This window comes from Egretta garzetta, unplaced genomic scaffold (assembly GCF_000687185.1).
Source record: "Egretta garzetta isolate BGI_Z169 unplaced genomic scaffold, ASM68718v1 scaffold68, whole genome shotgun sequence".
NCBI classification, from domain to species: Eukaryota; Metazoa; Chordata; class Aves; order Pelecaniformes; family Ardeidae; genus Egretta; species Egretta garzetta.
The window spans coordinates 4,811,739-4,825,659 of record NW_009260774.1 but is presented as its reverse complement, the minus strand read 5'-3'; the positions used below and the strand labels follow the sequence as shown (position 1 = coordinate 4,825,659).

Sequence of the window (13,921 nt, the reverse complement as noted above, 5' to 3'; positions counted from 1 at the left end):
TGCCTGGTGAGCACACTCAAGATGAACCTCTCCATAATCTTCCCCGGTACTGAGGTCAGGCTGACTGGTCTGTAGTTCCCCGGATCCTCCTTCCAGCCCTTCTTGAAGATAGGCGTCACATTTGCCAACCTCCAGTCATCTGGGACCTCCCCTGTTATCCAGGACTGCTGATAAATGATAGAGAGTGGCTTGGCAAGCTCCTCTGCCAGCTCCTTCAGCACTCTTGGGTGGACCCCCTCTAGCCCCATAGACTTGTGGATGTCCAGGTGGCATAGCAGGTCAAAGACTGCTTCCTCCTGGATTATGGGGGGTTTATTCCACTCATCATCCCCATCTTCCAGCTCGGGAGGCTGGGTACCCTGGGGATAACTCGTCAGGCCATTAAAGACCGAGGCAAAGAAGGCGTTGAGTATCTCTGCCTTTTCCTCGTCTTTAGTGGCAATGTTCCCCCTTGCTTCCACTAGAGGATGGAGGTTCTCCCTAGCTCTCTTTTTGCTGTTAACATATTTATAAAAATTTTTCTTATTATCCCTTACAACAGTGGCCAGGTTAAATTCCAGCTGGGCTTTTGCCTTTCTGATTTCCTCTCTGCATAACCTGACATAACCTATCCGTCTTGCAAACAGCAGAACACATGCTTGATCTGCCTGTAGCAACAGGATTTGACTTCCTAGTGGTGTTCACCCGTTACCTATCAAGACATCACTTTCTTTCCCTTAAGACCTAGGGTGCATATTCACTATTAAATTGTTGAAAATGTAATGTTTGGCCCATTTTAAATTACATAGGTGTGCTGCTATCAAGCTGCTTACCCTCCATGCTCTCCCTTGTCTTTGTGCTCTAACCATCATGAAACTTGTATAACCGTTATTTTTTTATTTGACTGTGAAAGTTTGCTTAATGGCTTTTACATGAATTACCGCAAAGTCACAGTGATTCTTACCATACAAAGACTAAGTAACATTTAATTTGCCAATGATGAAATCACTTCAGTAACCATAATGAAATCACCTCTAAATATAGTCTTTTATAACTAACTACAAAATACATTGGCATATGACCAAAGTCCATAATTACAGATTTTAAATTGAGGCTATATACTGAAGTAAATAGCTATAAAGTCATTCTAATAAACTTCTCAAAAAAAGCGTAAAACATTAAACTGCTAAACCACAATACTTTTTAAAGGGCCCATATCCACCTTACAAAACCGATGCACAATTAGAAGGCAAAATGGCCAAGTACCTACAGAATGCACCTAACCATGCCAAAGATCAGATCCGATAACTTGGAGGTGCCCATTCCAGTTCCCCAGTCCTGTCCCTATTTGGAAATCAAGACATTTGTTGCCTAAGTTGCCAGAGAAGCTCAATTTGATTGATTTTTTTTTTTTTTGCCTCTGGGTCTTTGATGCTTGTTATGAGATTTTTCACAAGCACACAGACCAGCTTTCATTAAAATCAATGGGAATTAGGCCCCACTGGATTTCCCACTTTTTGATTCCTGGAGTCCACAGACACCTGTACATGCTGTGGGGCATGAAGAAACTCTTGAACAGGCTAGTCATGCATCCAAGTCACTATTCCTAGCGCCTCACCTTGTCTAGTTTTATTATCTTTGTTGGCACCAAGTCAATAAAAACCAAGCATACAGCTGAAATGTAGGCCTTGGCTCTTGGGCTTCTCTCCAGTACAGTTGCTATCAATCAAAGTGAGATAGACACAGAATCTCAAAACCCATACCATGCTCTTATCTAATCAAGAGGTGTCTGTGTGTCCCTATTGCCCAGGAGTTTTCCCAGGCAATCTCTTCTGGCTCCAAATTTGGCCCAAACTATTTAAACCCTCATAGCAGTGAAGCACCTAACTCCTACCTAGATCCCTCTTACAAGCCACAGAAGGATGTATTCCCAGACTGTTTTAATTAGGGTCATTCAAACTGGGAGGGCCCTGAAAGTACACTTTCCATACTCAGCTCCACCGAGAAAAGCTATAGTCTTAGAATCATAGAATCATAGAATGTTTAGGGTTGGAAGGGACCACTAGTGGTCATCTAGTCCAACCCCCCTGCAGTGAGCAGGGACACTGCTAACTAGATCAGGTTGCTCAGAGCCCCATCCAACCTGGCCTTGAATGTTCCCAGGGATGGGGCCTCCACTACCTCTCTGGGCAACCTGTTCCAGTGTTTTACCACCCTCATTGTAAAAAATTTCTTCCTTACCTCCAGCCTGAACCTACCCTGTTCTAGTTTAAAACCATTACCCCTTGTCCTAACACAGCTGGCCCTACTACAGCTTGCTATATCTTCCTATACATCTCCACAGTCACAGAGCTTCCCGGGGCGGGTGGGAAGCCAATGTGCAGTCCTTTTCTGAGGGTATTTAAACCAACACATCTTGCCCTGCCAAAGTACGCTTTAACAAGTGAACAAAATAACAGAATCGTTTAACACTAATGGTAAAGGCTTAACAGAAATGGAGGAGGCCGGTACCAACCAATCTTGATGTGGTTTACATTACTTAGATCAGACCAGAGACCAAAGCCTCTCCCTTTCCAAGCAAACCACCCAACCAACAGGTGCCCTTATGATCCGCAGCCAATCATATACTTATTATTTATGCAGAAATGATGTTGCACTCCCAACACAAGCCATGGGCACAGGCGATAAGAGCACTTGCTTAAGACATTGAAGATACAGGTTCCAATTCACTTAGGGAAGGGAGCGAGTTGGATGTGGGTTTCCCATGTGCCTCCTGAGATGGTTAAGAAGACCTTCTCTCTTGTGAGAAAAGGTTAGTTAACATTAGAAGATGTTAAATCTCACACTCATGAGTGACAGATGATTTGCCTCCCAGTAGCCCAAAGGTAGATAACTGAGTACCTGAACAAAAATGACATGATGCCTCATCCTGGTATTTTCCACTGCTAATGTAGGTGACTTCCAGCTCACTGTGCTGACTTCTGAGGCCCCTAACTTTAGGCACTGAACTCTCTAGGAGTAGCACCTGGACAACTGCTGGAGCTCCCCCGAGGTGCCAAGAAAACAGGCACTGTAGTACTGACCCCGGAGGTTCTCGGATGTCTTTTTCCAAGGAGCACAGGAATCGCCAAGAAAGTTTTCATGGTGTGTTGAACGACTGAAAAAAACTGATTGAATGATATGTTTTCCTTAAGAGGGTTGCTGCAGTACTTTCAACAAACAGGACCGATAAATGCACAGGGAACACAAATGTGACTGATGATGCCAATTTATTATTTCAAATAATTTGGGGAAAATTGCTATATATGCCTTTTCTTTTATCCCTATACTTTTTTTTTTTGCTGGCACATTCCTTCGCTATCTCCCTGTGGATTTTTTTTTTTGAGAATCCATTTGTGTTAACAGAAAACGTCAGTTATCCGTTTCTCACTGATGAATCAAAGCTTCATAAGTACTGTGCATTTTATCATTTCCCTCTTGAAGCAGTCACACTCATCTAATGTAGCACAGGGCTGGCACCTAGGTGCTAATGAAGGCATGCACACGTGATAATTAACAAGATTCCTGTTAAATATTTATAAGGGCTGAGAAATGGAAAGCAGAGGGAAGACAAAACACTATTTGACATTACCTGAATTTGCTCGAATGGTACTTCAAAGCTGAAAGACTCGTTGTAGTAGGGATTCAGAGTGTTCTTTTTAATTGTAGTCTTTTTCTTCTTCAGCCTCTTACCGTTCTGCATCAGATGGATCTTCACATAGGGATCTAAGGAATGAAGAGGAGAAGTAGAGCTAAGAACGGTAGTGCAGTGTCTTATCTACAGATTCTAATGCCACAAATTTAAGACTCGATGAAAACAGAAAGACCTTTAGCAATGAACAGCTTGTATTTAAACAAAGTCCTAATTTTCACTATAGAAAAACTCCTGTATGATTGCAAGGTGTTCCTGATGGAAAAAGGTACAAAACATTTATTGCATCATCTCCTTAACACCGCAAGGGAGGGGTAAATTCCCACCTAACTTTGTTCTGTAGCTCATTAACCATTCTGGAAATGTTTTTACTTTATTTATTTACTGCCAACATTTTTTGGCAACAGGGCTGTGGGGTGGTTTTCCCAAGAGCCGTGAGCACTGCCGAATGCAGGGACGGTGAGCACAGGGCCAGGGTGGCTGGCTGCTCTGCAACTGCCCGGCCGTTCCTCACATCGCTCCTGGGGGTGGGATCCGTGCCATGGTTTTCCCATCCTCTGACCTCCCTGGTTGGCTGCGACTGACACAGCACAGCGTCTGTGGGTGTGGTGCACGGACAGATTGCATGGCAGGAAGGGTCTTTGCCCTTTAAATACCATTCCCCTACCTTAGTGCTACACGCAGCTAGAGTGAGGTGCAGGCCACGGTATCGGTATAAATCATGAATTGGTTTTGCTACTCTCTCCTGAATTCCTATTGTTGTTTTGTGTGACTTCTGATGGCTAAGGAACAGAACTGATTCGGTACCTCATCAGGTATTCATCACGCAAGCAAAACTTTCATGGATGTTACTGCTGTGAAGTGGCATCTCAGTGGTTATACTTTCAATGGAAATTTTGCCTGCTTATAAGAATGGTGCTATCAGTCTTTAATCTGTTACCAGAGCTATGTTCCCGTTTAGAGAATGAGTGAGCAGTTCTTTCATGGTGGTGTTAATTAGCACTACCTTCACTGAGCTCAGTAACTTTTCTGTTTAGGCCTACTGTGAAGCACCATTTGAAGCATCTCGAGCTCATCCTTTTCAACAACCTGTATGGTACTGTCACCAAAATTTGGGTAGGTACTTCCCTTGGCTGTAGGTAGCTGACCTGTGATGTAGGTCGAGGCAAGCCTTCCCTCTAGCGAGCTCATAGGAGCCACCCAAAGCACTAGCCAGCCAGCCAGCCACAAGTCATCTGTGGCGTAAATTGAGCCTGAATTAAAACTATCAAAGGAAAGGGCTTCTCCTTCCCCTCCTGAAAAAAGGATGGGGCTACAGCAGAAGAATGACAAATTAACACTGAAATTAAACATTATCACTATAAGCAAACCATGCTTTATGACTCTGCAATGAAATTCATGCTTAGACTGTCTGAGAAGAGAAATTGCATTCTGCTACAGTCAAAATATGCTTTACTGTGGAAGACCTAGGAGTTTGGGACAGTTACGTTACTGGAGTGACTTGATCACAGTCTATAGTACCTCTGAAGGGAGCATAATTTTGGTAGTTGGCTGCACAACATATGAATTAAGGAGTATCATGTGTAGAGCAGAAATGCTAGCAGAAAGCCAAGAGAGTTCTTTTCTTTTTGAATACTGAGTTCAACATCACTGCATACAGGGTTTTGTAGGTGGAAAACGGGTAAATCTGGACTCCGTCAATATTAGGTGATACCTGAGAAAAGCTCATCTACCTTATTACTTTTGCTGAGGCTCCATGCTGAATGCACAGTTGTTTAGACATGCAAAATGACATTTTAATATAGCTAATAAATAGTAAGAAAGTTCAGTAGTCAAGGAGCCAGTGGTAGAGTGTTAAGATATGGAAATGAGATAAGATGTTGTTAAAATATAATTCGAGTAACTAGAGCGAGCTGGGAGGCTAAACAGTGCACTAATACATTATTATTAGGGGATTAGAACTGAAGAATGCTATTAAAATAAATGCAGTCAATGTAAGTCAATCCTTTACTGACCTGTGCTTGTGCACAGACAATATACACAGATTCGATGATTATTCATATGCCCATAAGGAAATATATAGTAATAATTTATATAGCAGTGCAGATATATTCCTATCTTGAGAAACTATTCATATTTTGGAAAAAAATATTTTTAAACTAGAATTCAAGTGTACATGAATGCTCAGGGTCTACGTCTACATTCCCTTTAAGTGATTTGCTTCTATTGACTTTCTAGATATTCTGTCTTCATGCTGGTATTACAGCAAAATCTGACCCCGGACAACTCATGGCCATGGGACACGGCCCAGAAGCTGGGATTCTGTGGTTTCTTTTTCATGTCTTGATCAGCTTCTTATGTTTGTCTGTCTGCGGATTTAAGTTAGGCTCAGTCAAATGCCAGGTTTTTAGTGGGAAAGATCCCAGTGGTACCAGATTGCCATGGTAGTGCAGAACTGTCAGTGGCAGAGGTCCCAAATGGAGCACAGAAGAGGACATATCCTAATTTTTTTTTCATCCAAGGGTAAAATTGCCATGCCAAACCAAATACAAATTGAATTTCACCTAACTGAAATACTGTTCCTTCTTTTCTAGTTTCAGAGGAAAAGTATTAAATAAGTTTACTCATCACAAAACCGCTGCAAATCAGAACAGGTTGTCCAGCTCAAGTACCCGGATGGGCCATTAGGGATTTTAACTGAGCTTCTCCTCATTAGATTGCACATCCTCTTCCTATTTCTTGAAGTATCCTGGTCTTACCTAGTTCTCCTCTCTCTCCATTCTTCTGTGTCTCATATGACCCCTCCACCGCTGCGTTATCTTCAGTTACACTCTCCCATATCCCAGGACGTTATCCCTAACTCCCTCAACTCTCCAGTAAACTATTTGCTTGCGATCTATGCAGACAACCTGATACCTAAGCACAGACTTTATTGCAACTTCATGAATAAATCTCTGAATTTGAGTCAATTATTAGAAGAAGGGAGGATAATCAAAAGAAAGCAGAACCTCTGGGAAGTGCCAGTCTCCAGTGATTCTTCCGAGATAAGGTTTAGTGCTAATGGAAACATCTCTTCTCTCTACTTGCAACATAACCCCAGTGCTGGCACCATTACTCACACTGAGTAATACTTTAATATGTAAATACTCTCATTGAATAAGTGAGACTAGTAAGGATGAGAGCGCTGATATTCCAGCCCAGCAATGATAAATCATCTGTTAAGTGCATAGCCTGGGCATAAGGGCAGAATTCTTTTGACCAAGTAGAAATGTCTACATCTGACGCCAGTGAAAATAAATAAGCATTTCTCTTTATATTCTCTGGATAGTTATCTCATTCCAGAGTAAATATCTATCTTTGGTCAAATAAATTGCACCCCAAAATATTTCTTTCTCTCCAGTGATACAAGACAGCATATTCGCTTTCATGTAAACAGTTACACTGAAGAAATTTCAGGTTAGAAGAGGTGAACATCACTCTGTTTTTTCCTCCAGTTTTATTCCTTTCAAGTAAACAGGGATTTAGATCCACATTACATCCACAGGTACCTGTGTAGGGACCTTGCCCATCTATATGGAAGAAGGGATGTTGTATCCGGAGCACTATGGATGTCCCTCTGCCAAAGGGGACAGAACGGCTCTGTGTCCCCTGCTTAATAATTCATGTTAAGCAATGTGTGGGATTAAATAAAATTCTGCTATTTATTCCCTCATTAACAGTCTAGCCATGAATGCTAAAAAGATGTAAAATTCATAACTAATTGTGCAGTATAGATTTTACAGCAACGCCTCAGGGAGGCTAGCCAAACACCTTTAAAGCATTGGGGTACTAGCTGACACATTTTGTTTTCCTGAAGTTTGCAGTAAGACGCCAATACATTATTTAAAGGATAACTGCAATGGTATGTAACAGCAGGTAAAGTCCTCTGGGGTCATTTGGATCAGAAGGCATATATATACAATTAGAACCCTTTTAAAATAATGACTAGGTCAGCATCATCATGTTGCAGACAAGATGCACTTTGTTATTAGATGTTTTAAACCAGCAAATTTACAGCTGAAAGAAAATACTACAACTCAAAAGAAAATTGTGGCTAATGACAGTATCCGAGGAAAAAGTGGAACTTGAGAATGATTGCTTGCCCATGAATTTCAAGAAGAAAAAATTGTTATAGGGATCGGTAGTTAATGAAGAATCATTTCCCACCTAGGTAGGACAGAATTCAGCACACAAATTTCCAGCTGTATGGATCTTCAGGAGAAAAGTGTCAATATAGTCCTCAGCTTGGAACAGATTTACTACAGCGGTTTATTCTGAACACAAACATAAGGATGGTGCTGATCTTTGATAAATATTTGTAAGGCTTCTGTAATCTAATCAAAACATGAAAAGCAAGTGCCTAGAAAGTTGCCAAATTTGAAAAATGCTGGAGGGAGAGCACTGGACTTGACTAGGTGTGCAATTACAGTCCCGAACCTGTGCACGGGGGGAGCCTAACTGTTTAAAAAAAAAAAAAATCCCACACAGCTCTGTACGGTGGGATCAGAGAGAAAACCCTCTACAAGCCTCGAGTAAGCCTAACATGATTAATAGGAAAAGGACTGAGCCAGAACAAACTAGTCATAGATACAGCTGAATAAAGTTTCATATTATAAAAACTGTAGTAAGAAGATGCTCTCAACCCAAACATAGAAACCGAGAAGAAATAAAGTGCTAGAACTGCCCTCAGTTGTATTTTTGTCTTCAAAATGTTCGGGATAACTGGGTGCTAATTAATACATGTTTTTCCCCATCAGAAGAAAATTTATGCCAAACCCGTGCCAAAGCACACATCACGGACATTTAGAGCAAGGTGTCAGCAGAGTTTCCATTCCAGGAAGCAGAACAAATTCCTGAAGAGCTCAGCAATTGATCCAATAACTGAAGAAAATCAGGTTTGGAAATGCAGCCTTATAAATGGCTCTGAAAACACGGTGAGGACAGAGGTGACTTGCAGGGTGGATCGTTAGTTCCATGCTAAAGAGCCATAATCACTCTCATCCTGCAACAGCGCAGCGGGGTGGAAAGCCAAGGAAAGGCCAGGCCAGAGCCTTAGACTGGAGCAGAGGCAGCGCTAGATTCAGTATTGAACCCTTAACCTGTTCCTATTCCATGCAAACACCCTTCAGACAAAGCTTTTTTTGGCTTCCAGGAGTGGCAGCGGGACAAACAGCGATTTTATAGAGCAAACAACTTTATTTTCTATAGAGACTGTGCCAGGGATGAAGTCTGACAGCATCAGCAATACCTGGATGCTTGCTTCTGCCTTCGGAGAGCAACAGCAGCAGTTGCTGCAGCTGTGCTATGGAAAGCAGCAGGGCTCCGAGAGCAGAGCAAAACAGGACAAACTTTCCTGGGATTTCCCACAGATTCGCTGATTTTTCCCAAGGATCATGCTCCCTCTGTGGACATACAAACCCTTCTCTCCCGAGAGAGTGATGATTCACATGATGCCTGTGGCGTCCCAGCCATGGATAATTTGCCCTTTTTTTTTCCTTTTGTTTATTCATGTATGGATGAGAGTGGATAATTAAAGTCTCTAAAATAATGAGTTTAGAGTGATATTGTGCCTGGATTGTCTAAACTAGTATTTTTCAGACGAATGGAAAGCTTCGAAGGGAAAGGAAAAGCCAAAGGGGGAAAATGTGTTATCTAGGGAAGAAACAACGTAAGGTACAATTACTAAGAGGGAGTACAAGTGCTATAGTACATTCTAGATTGCATAAAAGTTATAGTTTATATTCATTGACACAAGCTGTTGAGCCTTCTACCTTCTTCCACAAATGAGCAAATTAGAGTTGGAACATTATTTTTAAGGAGCAGCTGACGTCTCAAGGGAAATATTGGAAAACATTCTCATTAGAGACAATTCTCTTGGCATAAAATATAGGGTTTGTGGTTTTTTTTTTTTTTTCTTCTCACATTTCCTTGAAAACAGGATTGTTTATTTTTTAAAAAAAGTTGATTTGCTACATAATGTCCAGTCCTCAGCTAATGTTCAGATTTAGCTACTTGGGACCTCCTCATAGTTTCCATAACCCCACTGGGCTGTGGATTACTTGATGTTATGGGCCAAATCTTTAGCTGTAGCCTGTCCATCATCAGTGCACAAGGGAAAGGTGGATAGCAGATTCCTGCGTAGTGTCTACGCCAGTCCTGACCCTAGGAAAACACTTTTTACAATCCCTTCAATAAGCGGGCTGAGGACTGAGCGGTGTGCCTGGCAGATCCTCCCAAAACCACCCAGTAGCGTACTGGCCAGGAAGGGAGTTGAGAAATTGCATGCAGCCCCGATGGGCTGCCAGAGTGGTCCTGATAGCTGCAAACAGTTTAGTTTAGAAGACTCGTTATTACACTTGCTAACACCTATCTGTGCCCCACGGGAGGACTGCGCCGGCCGCAGCGCACGCAGACACACAGAGGACGCTGCCCATCAGGCCCCTTCCTGCTCACAGGTCACCGTGTAACAAGGTACATGACTTTGGTTTACGTATTTCCATCATCGGCTTCTTTAAAAGAAGACGCTGTAAGACTGGGTAATTTATAAATGAAACCATTTGTAATTTCACGTTCAATAACATTAGACAGAGTCTCATAGGAATAATGGAGCCCAGTAATCCATTTGTAGTGGGAAGAAGGGGTTGGTATTTATAAGAACTAATGACAGCCTGCCTATAACAAAAAAAGTTGAACGGAGAGCGTAGCAAAGCAGTCTCAAAATAACAATCCTCCACTCTTGTTCAGCCAGATGAACATCAAATTGCTACTGAAATGCTGAATTCAGAGAACCAGGGAGCCTTGGGAAGAAGGAGGTGCTGTAAAAGCGACAGCGAGCCAACGCTTCCCTCACGCGAGAATCCCGAACTGAGGTCGCTGAACACGCAGAGCTGACAGCGGAAAGAGAAACGTTCGCAGTGGCCTAAGGGCTCTTCAGCCAGCACTCGACTCTGCAATTCCACCCACAGTGCTTCCAACTGGAACGTAACAACGGATGTTACAGCTTCAGATGGGGAAAACAGCAGAAAACTGGGGAAAAAAAAAAAAAGAAAAAAAAAGGCAAAAAAAAAAAGCAGCCGCCAAAACTCTTATTTAAAAACAGCACAAATTAGTGCTTACGAGCTTATGATTAAGTTTGCTGCCAGAGCAAGGGCAGCTGACTGACTCTCCTGCATCCAAGCGGTTCATTTCAGCGCAGTTACACACAGGCAAAACAAATAGTTTTATACAGCGCAGCAAACGGGGGTTGAACCAACAGGAAAATGCACCTTGAGTTTTGGCTGTGGGTAAACACAGAATACTCTCGTGGAAAAGCAAAGCAACTCAACCAAGCACTTCGTAAATGTGATTACGTGGAAAATATGAGCATCAAAGCAGTAAACCTTGCTCCCCTGTATTTGCACCAAAAGTGGAGGAACTGACTGCTCGTGAAGCTTGAATGCGGTTAGGAGGGGGAAAGACAGCATGGCACTTTAGCATACTGGAGAAGGGCACCTGCAACCTTAGACAACAAATAAAGAAATAAAAAAGCATATTGTAGTATGTTATGTTTGTATACAAATAGAAAGAATACAATAGCAACTAAGATGGGAGAGGCATTAACATCAAATGGTGGCAAGGTATCGATGGGGGCTGCTGATACAGGCAGACTTTCCAGTACGGGAGTTCAGATGGAAACCAAAGCAAACCAGCAATACTTCAGGCAGCAGATTCCAGCAGACTACTGAGCTTGAATTTACGTAATGCCTTTTGATGATATAGAGAAAAAAAAATAATTAAATTTATATTAAATTGGTGGTACTGAAAATACCAGAAGATAATACACAGAGGCTTAGAGAGATTCAAAATACTGTCCTCAAGTGAACTGGGGAAGGAGGAATACACATTGACTGAGGAATAATGACAGGCAGAAGAGCAGAGAGAGAAGCAGAAGCAAATAATATAGAAAAACCTAAACAACCCAAGGTTAAAGAGCAGGGCATGGGGGATGTTTTAGCAGAAAACAACAGGAGCTGGGCACGTAATGATGTATTGCTCTGGACTGTTAGTGAGTACCTTGAAGCTCTCCAGATCTGTGCTGGGTGTCCAAACGTGGCTGTGCAGTGAGGTGTATCAATATTTGCTGAGGGGGGGCAGAACTGCCCCACCTCACTCTGAGGCATATACTGCTGAGCGGAGGCCACAATTCAAAAATCAGGCTGAAAAAGGGAGCACATGAGGATCATCAGGTGCCAAAGGCTGGGGATTGGAAGGGCCAGACACCTGGGCAGAGAGCTGCCTCAACACATCTGGGAAAGGTGTGATGGAGAGGCATTACACTTCACCTTTTCAAGTCTCCACTGTTTTCCTACAGCTGTGCCAGCTTAGGGTGTTTTGGGTTTATCTACTCTGATTTACAAAATAAAGCAATTAAACACCATCCTTTTTCTCTCCACCCTTCTTTTGCTGATAGCCAAGAGGTCAAACTGCTAATTGCTGATTTTGGGAATGTTCTTCAGACCTCTCTGTTGGCTGAAGGGATCTGAACCTGCATATCCCACCTCTCAAGAGAGTGAGACAAGGTTATAAGGTATGAGAAACAGGTTCTCAGTCTGCTCTGCTGAGAAGGAGGTTGTATTTTTTGTGTTCCTTTTGATGACTCAGTGGAGCGAAGGCTGGTGCCAGGTCTCCTTTCTTTGAGCGCCCTCGCCCACCTTGCCTGCGTGACCATCATCTTTGGGCATCTGCTCCTGTGGAGATTTACCGCACATAGCCAGCCATTCTTCTGCATCCTGGATGATGGTGGAAAGGCACCTACTTTAGAAATCTCAGTAGGTGATGCTGCTGGCTGGTGGTGTGACTATCAAGATTTTAGGGTACTTGACTGAAAGAAACACGGGGGGATTTACAAATTTTGTTTAGTCAAGGATTTCTATTTGCATGGCAATGTTTCTCTCTGCTTCCAGGCTTAAATAGCTGGGATGACTGTCCTGAGGAAAATTACTGTGCCATATGGAGACAGGGGTGAGGACAGACACCCAAAAATAACTGGAAGAAAGTGAAAAAAAAAAAAAGGGGAGGGGGCATTTCTTTAATGTAGTGAAAGGCTGTGCTCATAGAAAGAACTGACTGAAAGGCAGTAATGCCAGTCAGAAAGAAGTAGAGATGACACCTATTCAAAAAGAATATTTTTGCCATGGTCAAGCGCTGAGACAGCTTTACTGAGGACAAACGTGGAGACTGCGGTGTGGTAGGGAGCAACCTTCCATGTCCATTTTCTTTCTCTAAAAACAGTTGACACTTTTTTTTTTTTCCCCCCCTCTTCATAAACTGCTGACTGCTAACAAACATATTGCTCTTTTGGTTGCTCCTCTCCCCAACCCCACCTATCACAAAACCCCAAACCTGGCAGCTGTGAGGCAAAACAAGTCCTAACCTCAAGCTGCACTGAGGACAGATAGGAGTTCTAGTATCGAGGCAACCACATCGGAGTGGGTGGCAGTATTTATTCAAAGGAATTACTCAACCCTGAAACACAGAGAAGCTCCATTAAAACCAAATCCTGGTCTAACTAGCGTATTAGCAATTTACTGTAGCAAGAATATACATTTCGTGCTACAGACTCTTGATGCCAACATTGCCACAGTAAGGCTTTATAGCCGGACTGCACATCAGCATGGTACTACTGTGTTGTGATCGCCTTTACATGGAAAAAAGCTAATATACCCTGCTTAAGGGTAATCTGCATCCTCTCCCACAGAGGCTGAGAAGCAACACACTCAGAAGAAGACAAAGGCAGAGATAAAGGCTGACTCACATCAAACCCACGGAACTATCATATTGTTTGCATGTGAGGTTTTTTCAAATGCAGCAAACCCAGTTACGACCGTGTATTCCACACCCTCATGGTCCAAAATAATGTTAGGTGAGTTAGGAGGAGAAGCAGAGGATAGCAAAAATAGCATAGCAAAGCAGCAGGACGTTTCATCTACCCGTGATAGAAAGGGTAGGAAACACCCAATTACCTTAGCTCATATAAAGGAGTCACCAGAAAAATGTGAACCAATATGCTGCAAAATAATTCTGATGGTTTTAATAAAAACCTATTGCTTCTGCTTTATAAACTGCTCTTCTCATTCAGGTAAGCTTTCGGCCTTAGACAATGTGAGAGAGACGTGTTTTTTGATTCAGATGATTAAACTAGGAATAGCTCTGAAAGCTAATACTGCAGGAATG

At 42.5% G+C, this 13,921-nt stretch overlaps 1 protein-coding gene across 2 annotated transcripts in view; it reads right to left on the bottom strand.

Moving 5' to 3' along the window:
• Positions 1-13,921, bottom strand: part of SYT1 (synaptotagmin 1) — a 134,962-nt gene that overhangs the window by 3,246 nt on the left and 117,795 nt on the right. For both annotated transcript variants that reach the window (XM_035901691.1, XM_009646285.2), the window contains exon 7: positions 3,611-3,744. In XM_035901691.1, the coding sequence (XP_035757584.1) occupies positions 3,611-3,744 (134 nt within the window). The remainder of the gene's footprint in view (positions 1-3,610; positions 3,745-13,921) is intronic.